The sequence below is a fragment of the Mesitornis unicolor genome, unplaced genomic scaffold (genome assembly GCF_000695765.1).
Source record: "Mesitornis unicolor isolate BGI_N332 unplaced genomic scaffold, ASM69576v1 scaffold16461, whole genome shotgun sequence".
NCBI classification, from domain to species: Eukaryota; Metazoa; Chordata; class Aves; order Mesitornithiformes; family Mesitornithidae; genus Mesitornis; species Mesitornis unicolor.
Window position 1 is genome coordinate 19651 of NW_010163261.1, and position 10171 is coordinate 29821.

The window sequence follows — 10171 nt, forward strand, 5'->3', positions numbered from 1 at the left end:
TCAGCAACTACAGCTTGTCTAACTCTGTACTGAATGCTTTAGTGAATGCTGTTGAGCTGGGCCCAGCCTACAAACACGATCTTTGAAGCAGAGTTCTGAAATTCCCTCAAACTCAAAATTTCTCCAAAAAAATTCCTCAAAAAAACTCAAAAATTTTGCGGACTAGTTTGGTCTGCTTCTTACAGTAGGCTAACTAGGAGGTTCAGCTAAAACCTGAAGGTCCACTGCAGTCAATAGGGGACTAATAAGGGATTTTGCTTTAGACAAACCATACCAGTGAAAGCTTTGTTAAAATGTGCTGTAGCCAAAAGGAATATCTCCCAGTGCCTAGAATCTACATTTCTTTGACAATACTTAAAACACTTAATTTTATTTTATATCTGTATATATCATCCTTCTTTTGTGCAGAATGAAAGGCCATGCTAGCAGTGTGCTATACCTTCACTTTCAAAAAAATCCCTAGCCAAAACACTTCCCTAAAATCAGCTATTTAATGCAGCCCCTTTGCCAGCCCATTGCTGTGGGAACTTGTTAGTGAAACCAGACAGATTTTTGTGTTGTGTGTGGAGCTGAAATTCTAGGTAAGTGTTCAGAATTTATTTTTTTAAAAAACTTACTTAAGGTGACTTTTTCTTTTCTGGTATGAATTCAGCTGCATAAATGGCATGACCATTCAACAATACCTTGCCGATATATGCACCTTTTTAGGCTTTGAAAGGTATCAACAGTGACTGTAGATGTTCGGTCAAGGTTACCAAGTAACAGTTCAGAATTCAGGTTACAAAAAAGTCACTTAAGGAAAGTGCATTACTTAAAATTAGGGGAACATTACGTGAGGATCTTTACAAAGGAAATTCATGTCTTTACTTTCTACAGGTCTATATTCCAATAATCTGTGGCCACCATTGCAGCTAAAGGATTAATATGGCCCATTCTGGTTTTAAAATAAAATCCGATTAGTTTACCAAAATACTTGCTGCACTAAAGTCAAAGAGAAAAATCCCATCCGTGTCAGTGAGGTCAATTTACTGAATCACCAGGATTTTACCATATATGTTTAGTCATCAAGACTTAAAAAAAAAACTTCTACAAATTTTGACAGCACTTCATAACATAGTTATGTGAGGCATAATTGCCAGACTAGAACATTCACAGTGAGTCCTGGATAAATTTTGTTGTCATTTACATTTATGTATCTTGTTGCTCCTTTGCATTTCAAGACATCACACAGAGACCAATCTCGCATCTGCTGAAATCACTGCCAAAATGTCCAGTATTTTCAAGAGATTGTAATCAAGTCTTTAATGAGTAAAATACTGATGTCTTGATTATTATATTTACAATTTTGAAATAATAATGTAAATGAGAACAGGAATAAACTTGCAAGTCAACAAAATTTGATTATTGTAATCTTTAACAAATATAACAAATAAAAAAGAGAAGGTATGGAATTGTTTCTGATTAATGTTATATATAAAGTCTAATTCCTTTCAAACTGGCTGAAAATATGTTTATTTTCACGGTTTATTATACAATCACATTTGGTTTTGGAACTCACAATTATTCTGAGAGTTCATGTATATTCATATACAGCCGTATGCTAATCTACATTATGAAAAAACCCTAAGCTTGTTTTAACTATTCCTGCAAACCAAAGGGACTTTAACACTTGTGTTCATTTCATGACAGTATTTTCTTAGGGAAATTGGTAGTTGTGCTAAGACAGAATGTCAGCAGTAACACATTTTTATTTCATAATGTCTTTAAAAAATATGTTTACAATGATGTGGATAATACATAAAAGTTATAGTATTCGTGAAAACGGAAACTTTAATAAAGAAATATAAATTTTAAAAATACAATGTTGCAAGTTTTAAATGTCATTAAAATGACACTTTCTAATCCTAAATTACTTTTCTCTTTGTTATTAAATATGTTTTATTTCCTCACTGGAAATAATATGGAGTTATTTCATTTAGTTAGTTTTATGTATACTGAAATAATTGTTTATTTTGACATATACAATTTTTAAAATATTGTTTATTTTAAACAGGATTCAAGTTTTTTATATCTAAATAATGGTAAGTCTATAATGCCTTTATTCTCTTTTCATTACTGAGTGATTCAACTATTCTACAGAAAACTCTTAGGCAAACTCACATTTTGGGGGATTTCTTAGCTTTTTAGGACAAAGTGTTCTAAAATGATAATAAACAGTTTTCTGAAAATCCACACTTGGTTTCCTATACTGGCATAGTAGAGCATTTTCTCTGCATAACCACTTCATAACTTGTGTGTAATAATTTTTGTCCTGTCAATGTTATTGAGTGATAACTTTGTCTCCATAAATCATGTTACACAAGTGATACATACCTCCAGATTATATACTATAAAACACTCCAATAGCAGTAACACCCTTTATGTAAACTTTTGCTGCAAATTAAGGAAATGAACCTTGAAACATTCACACGAGTGAGTAATGTTACCCGTGTGAGTTGTCCCGCTGACCTCAAAGAGACTTCTCAAAGGAGCGAGAACTTTCTCATAACAGTAAGTGATTACAGTAACGCCTAAGTGCCTGCAAAATACATATTCCAGGAGGATGGCATGATATATGTATATTCTATATATTCACTGTATTTATTTGGGATTTTCCGACTGACCATGTTGAAAGAACCAGCCTGGTCTTTTCTGGCTCCTGATAGAAAAATGTTCTTGCAGAGTTTTCCTGACCAAGACATACTGGGCCAGGCTTTTGAAGATGCGCTAGAAGTACTGCAGCAGCACTCTGACAGAGAAATGCAGTATTCACCAGGTAAAAAAGATCATTATTCCATTTCCTTTACCACTTTGTATTCTTACAGGAGCGTACATCCTGAAGCACATAGGTGGGAGAGTAATTCCTCAGAGGCAGATTAATGGACACCAGAGGGGTATGCTGGGAGGATGGGAAGGGAGAAGAATATTTGGAGGGTTTCCACCTCTCCATTAGTACTGCCCAGTGTGGCGTGCATCTTCCATGTCACAGCACAGGGAAATTGTTGAGCAGTTTCCCTCTACCTTCTCCCCCTGTACTAGCCTAGGGGTATTGAGCTCAAATTTCCTGTAATGAGAGGATATATGAACATAGTGCAACAGCCATTTTCCAGTTTTATTGTTTAAACTGAAAAATGTCCTTCTTTTATGCTGTGAGTAAACTCATATAACAATTAATTCCAGTGAAAAAGAAAAACCAAACCAGAAAAATCCCAGCAAATGCCACAAGAATCCAACAGGTGAAATTAATTACTACAATTTGGGGTTTTCTTAGCATGAAAATATAAATTTAAAATATTTTTAATGCAGAAATGATAGTTTGAGTCTGGATAATTATTAGAAATCTGTTTTTCTTGGCTTCAAGAGTTTTCTACTTTACAAAACTTAAAATACAGGGAAGCTGTAAATTGTTCCAGTTTAGGAGAGGTTTTGGCAATTAAATCACTATAAAATTATAAATCTGTGTTTGGTCTTTTTACATTGTAAATAGAAATAGAAGGAAAAGGAAATAGGAAGCTACATCACAAACCTTCTAAGTCCATAACAAAATATCTACTGTCTTCTCTGTGAAATGCATTTCATACTATGTAGTTTGTTTACATATTATCTATTATATACCAAAATTCAAATAAGACCAATTGGGCCATATCTTCAGCTGTTGTTAATAAATTTTTGGCTCCACTGCACTGGTAATTTATACATGTTGAAGGACCCACTATATATAATTATTTGCAGTGTTCTTGCCTGTATCTGTTGTTAAGGCTAGTGGAGAGAGGTATTAAACACTTGCAACACAGTATTCAGTATGTCCCACGGCTGCACCCACATTTCCACTTGCAGTAAAGATACCCTCCAAAATCTTCTGACCACCTGCAGCGCATAATTTATTCCCAGTGCCTCAGTCCAGTGCTCTCCTCTGCTTCCATTAAACATCCTATGGCCTTGGTTCCTCCCATGTTGTTCTGTCAGACACTGCAGATGCTCTGATTCCCCTTCACTTCATTCACAATTGGAGACTCTTACCTGCATTGTACTAAAGACCTGCAGAAGAACTGAGGGACTTTTCCTTTTATTTTCTAATGCATGTATTATAGTAGTCTCTAATTCCCATTCGCTATGTTTGGTGATATGTTGGACCCTTCTTTTTCTATTAACTGAACTATTTCATAATACTATGAAACACCTGACATTTTATCTTAACAAATACTGCTTTTCATCGTGAAGGCAAGCAAAACCAGCCTAAGGATGTGATTAGCAGCAACAGTACAGATTATCTTGGATGATCTGCTGATATGAAACATCTTGGCTCCAGAGAGTTTATTATCTAGATGGCAGTCATAGGATAATGCTTTTTGAGAGACCCAGCAGCATGTTAGATTGTTTGCCATTGGGTTTTTTTTCCTTCTTCTCTCACTTTTACTCACTCAGTTTTTGCTCCATCCTCCTAATTCTCAGGTTATAAAAATTGCCTGACTGTGATCAACCATCACCACCACCTCCGGGCGAGTCCCAGCTACTCTGCAGCACCATCTACAGAGGACCAAGGGTATAGCTGGAGAAGTGTGATTGTGAGTGAACTGATTACTAATAACAGTCGGATATAAATGGAAAATTGGCTGCCCATGTGTGATTTCTAATACAAATCATGACGCTAACTCTAACAGTAATTCAGTCTGGCTAGGTATGGTTCAGATGAAACTGCCTTAAGAAATATTTGCAAAACATGTTTAATAGTCTCCTTGTAGGAGTCATCTTAGCTGTTTGCCTCTTGTGCTCTTCTGTGATTCATCATGTAACATGAAAACTAACAAACAAATCTACTAGTACAACAGGGAAAAGGGCTTCTGTCTATACGCAGGAACAGGCAGAGAGCAACTACTTTTTTTTCCAACCTTTGCATAGCTTCTGCTGCTGCAAGAATGTACCATGCCTTTGAGTTCTTCAACAGTGGTTTGCTTTAAGAATGCTGAAAAGACCAGCATTATCTAGACTCTGAGCTCATCTTCAGCCTGCAGAGTCCATATTCATTCTTAAAAGCACTGGGAGCATGGCCTGCAGCAGTGATGGAAAATGAATACTGCGGGGGAGATAATTTCAGGTAAATCGATTCCACAGAAGCCCATTTTCAACCAGCAGATTAGCGACAAGGTGACACAGGAACTACAGAGTCTGTAGAGGCCACTGTCCAGGTGAACCTTGTCCTTCAGTAACTCTGGAAGCAGAGTCTGCTGTTCCTCCTCTGTTTCCAGAAGGTCCAGAGCGAGGCAATTGCTCTGTTTTCTCTCTTTATTTCTCCTCTGGTGGGCAGTCCCTCCCATTGGACATAAATGAGTGCTGCTTGTTACTGGTATAGCACACTGCATGCCTTTGTGGCTGAGAAAGGTCTTCCATGGGCGAGGTGATGAAAGGTTGCATTTTGAAGGCTTCAGACAATTAACTACTATAAGTTCATTTTTTCCTCAGAGAATGGACTCTATTAGTAACTCTTGGTTGTCTTAATTCTTGAAGAACAGCACAGCGGATTTTTATGCAGATGAGACTGTCTACCATGCGCTGCAGAATACTCCAGAAAGCCAGGCGATGCATGCTGCTGCTGGCCAGCCAAAAGCAGGGAAAGGTGCGCAGAAAGAGTGTATCTTGATATGTACATTATGTTACTTTAAAAAAAAATCTCTTGCCAAATCATGCTTTCTCTTTTTCCTAATTATTTTTTTTTTTACTTTTAACGGGAAAAATAAGTTAACAATTAATAGTAACTAGAATACAACAGATAGTGTTCAATTCCTATCTGCTAAATCTGATAAGGTCAGGCTTTTGTCACTCCCAGTGTGCATTTTTATAGCTAATTTTGTGCTCCTTTTGGTTGACTTTACTTGAATGGATATCTATTTTGTAAAGAATATGTCAGGTGACATTGGTCATTACAGTATTTCATTTGTTTATTGCATTCATTCTTTGGTTTTCGTTTGGGACTCAGTATCCTTTCTATGACTCTGCTAGATGAGATTTCCACAGCTTCCACTGTGAGCTGCTGTACCTTCTTTTGACCATGGGGCCTTTCTGAGTAGCTTCCTTCTTTTTGCTGCTTTTTGAAATCCCCCTTCTCTCAACTTTAACCACATGGTGTCAGTTTCTGGTATCATCTGTTCCCATTGATGCTGAACACTGTGGTTTCTTTTGCTTAATAGCTACTACTACTACTACTACTACTACTACTACTGCAAATATCTTGGGATTATGGGAAGAGTACCCTCTCCTTTTAACTTCTGTACTTCTAGTACTTGAAATTCATCATTGAAAACTTTTCAATCAGAATCTTGCTTTTCTAAGTGTTCTAAGTGTTGCATTAGGGAGTTTTACATGTTGGCATCTGAATCTACGCTCGGTTATTACTGCTCTGTTGAACTTAATTTCCTATTTCCTATTTCTGTTACATTATTATCGATTTTCTTTTCCAGAAGGCCACACTACATACATTTTCAGAATGACTGACTATTCTTATAGGTTTATTTTGTGTCCTCTTATGGGTTTCTTTGTGTCTATGGCAATATTCCTGCCAGAAACTGTGATCTGGGGGACTTTTTCCACTATATCTAAGTAAATTTAGTCCTCTTGGCTTCTTTTTGATACATGAGAGGTTTTCTGTACACTAGCAAGTAGTGTGGCCCTTTAGGGATAGATCTGTAGATGAAACAATCAGTACCAAGGACCCAAAGTCTGTGTTTAAAGTGTTTTCTAAGGGTTTATTTAGAAAAATCTCTAGGCCGGTCACAAGTTCTGAAAGCTGCAATGACTTAGATATGCTTCTGGAAAGCATCTTTGTGTTAGGTTTCCTCTGAAAGGAGTGCAGTTCATGCATGTCAAGGCCATTCCTTGATCTGAGCTAAAGCTTGGTGAGTGGAGACAGTCGAGAGGTACTTCAGAAATGCATCTGAATTAGACATACCTAGAGGGAATTGGTCTGCTTTGGGACAATCTGGCACAGAAAACCAATCCATTGAAACACCTGAAACACCTGAAACACCTTCTGGAGGAACCTGCCTCTCTCCAGTGACCACATAAGAAACCTGCAGACACCAGCCTGCTAGCTTAAACTGAAGTTTAGGGTCTGGTAATGAATACCACTAGTTTACACAATGAGGTGCAGCTCAACCTGGTGCACCCACATTGTGTAGCACTTTGGAGATAACAGCTGGGCTCCAGAAACATAGCTGCGCTAACACATAAAAGCAATTAAGAGATCAGCTAGAGGCAATGTGTCTAGAAATAAAAGCTTGGGCAGAAATGACAGCTTAACTAAGAGGACAAAGAGCATGAAATCAGATGCTGCTGCAGACATGGCTGCACTATTGTTTTCCAGTACAGTAATTTGCAGATTTTCTCCGATCTTATTTGTTCTACCATAGGTTCATAGGTTTGTAGTATAATTTGTGTTGGAGGGGATCTAAGGAGGTCACCCACTAAGAAGTGTTTACTGTGACCAGGCAGTGTCCTTCGCCAGTTTGCTTTAAGCTTCTCATCTTGGTAATACTGTATGTATTTCTAGAAGAATACATACTTCTAGTCACAGGCCAATTTTTATTTAGATGATGGAACTTTATTAATTTTTTGGAAAGTACCTCTGATTTCAGGCTCTTCTTCTTCCTAGTCTGACTGTCACTTCTCTCCTCTTTCTTTACCACCAGATGCAGAATTACTGTCATCCCTAACAGATGTCTTGGCTTGACCTCAGTGTTCCTTAGCAACTGTCACTTTTCCCCTGTTCCTAGTTTAAAATAGCTGTGCAAGGCAAGACTTTATGAACTTTAGGTGCAGCTGCTTGTTTCCACTTTGGTTAAAGTGGAAGCCGTTCTGCATAGACTCCTTTTTGCAAAATGTTCCTCTTTGTCTCATAATCTTAAATTCTTCCTCCTTATGACAGCTTCTTGGTCAACCTTGGCTTTGTGAAGGGAACTAGAAGTACTTCAGAGAGAGAGATCCACAAGACCTAAGTGAAACTAAATAAACCTCACTAGTAAATTTAAGTTTGAGAGCTGAGCTTGTGGGGAGAAGCACTTAGTTAACTGACAAATACTGCACTACTGATCTTGCTTTTTCTGATTTGGAATGCAAGTTGACACTTCTGCACATTTTTAGAAAACTACAGTGCGCCAGAAGGTCTAGCTCCTTATTGACTAGGTGAAGTTTATGGTTCAAAACTAGCTTACTCTTCCCACTCACCCACTTACTCTCTTATATCAGAGACTACCTTGCATCCCCAAAACATCCCTGAAACAAACCTGAAAAAACTGAGTCTTCTCAAAATATTTGAGTTTTGATTAATCAGAGAAAACATTTATTCAAAAACATTCCCATTGGCCCTCCAGGACCTCTTTGCTGAACTGTCTGAGGATGTAATTTCCTTGCAGTGGGTCCCTTGACCATGCACCTGCACAGCATGTTTCTGAAGACTGCTAAAAGTGGCTTCCAAGACCTACCACACAGTGAAGTCACCTGATATTATTCATGCTCCCCAAATAACCTACTCTTGAAACTCTAATGACCAAATCCCTTTCTATCACCACAGATCTGTACATGTTTCAGAGCTATCATCCCATTTGCTGTTGCTGGTCTTCTGTTGAGTAGTTTACACTGATCTTTTAATTTGTGCCAGGATATTAGGTTTGCCTATGCTTTTGCCTGTAAGATCCTTTCCAGGAAAAAGACAACTGCTCATCTTTTAAGACAAGTATGAGTTCTGTTCTGACTTTTTGTACTTTATTTCTTAATAGGTAGAAAAAAACTTCGACTGTTTGAGTACCTCCATGAGTCTCTGTATGATCCAGCTATGGCAAACTGCATCCAATGGGTTGATAAGCCCAATGGTGTCTTCCAGTTTGTCTCCAAAAACAAGGAGAAACTTGCAGAGTTGTGGGGAGAAAGAAAGGGAAACCGCAAGATCATGACATACCAGAAAATGGCCAGAGCACTGAGGAATTATGGAAGAACAGGTGAAATCATTAAAATTCGAAGGAAGCTGACATACCAGTTCAGTGCTGTCGTTTTACAGAGACTCGCTCCATCTTATTTCTTGGGAAAAGAAACAGTTTATCATCCGTACATTCCATCCAATCAAGAATGTCAGTGTGCAGACGACTGGATCAATTACAATAATTACATGTACAGCAATGGTTATGCCTTACAGCATGCTAACAGCTAGACATATCTTTCACATAAACAGGTCTTTGTTAGCTCGTAATACTTTCCAGCACAGCAACTCTTCTCTGTACATAGCTTTTCCTTTAAGATATCATACAAACACACGAAGAGGAGGGTTTTAAAAATACTGTTGGCCTAGTTTTATTCCTTTTGAAGTTAAAGAATCATTGACTACTGAAGAAAACCAGCAGCTGTAGGGCACGTTCTATTCTCCGTGACGTTAATCAGAGGAATTACTTCAGACTCAAGCTGGTATATCCAAGATCAAGACCAAAGCTTCTGTCTTAGTGGACATCAAAGATCCCATCCTGATTACACTCATTGGAAGTTTTATGCATATCCTAAACATTTCCAATCAGAATTTAGATGCTGTTGTAACATAGCACATGCACTCCCTATCAGTTGAGCGTACGTGAATTAGAAAGGGAAGAGATTTGCCAACTGTATGAAGCTACTGTCTGCTTTTCTCATCAATGTTCTTTATTAAGAGACATCTTCTGAGTGAATGCCTGGCTGGCTGATAGAGTCCACATGAAGGTGCACCTGTTGGCCAAGTTGTTAATGATTAATCATTTAAATTAACATATCTTAGCACAGATCCTGACATATGGTATTGGGATTGCCAGGTGCACATTTCACTGTTGGCAGTGGACTCATTGGGAAAGTGACCATACCATGAGAGGGTTAGTAAAGGATTATGCTTTTTATGAAGTTATTTACAGTTCTTCCCCCACTAATATGAGAAGCTTCACTTTTATCCAGCAGGTCTGTACTCACCTAACAAACATAGCTTTGTTATTTATAACTTCTTTTGGAGTTACAACTTTATACATATAAACACAGTTTTACTCCTCTAGTTCTTTTCCTACGTGGGAATGTAGTTGAAAGGTTCAGTGATTTAAACAGCCTCTTCGTGGGGAAGAAGGCCTAAATTTAG

General features: G+C 37.8%; 1 protein-coding gene across 1 annotated transcript; it reads left to right on the plus strand.

The window, feature by feature from the left end:
- Positions 1 to 537: 537 nt before the first annotated feature.
- SPIC (Spi-C transcription factor (Spi-1/PU.1 related)) lies at positions 538 to 9335 on the plus strand. Its single transcript, XM_010193909.1, has 6 exons — positions 538 to 581; positions 2054 to 2081; positions 2722 to 2815; positions 4492 to 4604; positions 5545 to 5653; positions 8808 to 9335. Exons 2-6 carry the CDS (start codon positions 2079 to 2081, stop codon positions 9233 to 9235), a joined length of 747 nt encoding a protein of 248 aa, XP_010192211.1. The 5' UTR covers positions 538 to 581; positions 2054 to 2078; the 3' UTR covers positions 9236 to 9335.
- Positions 9336 to 10171: the final 836 nt, after the last annotated feature.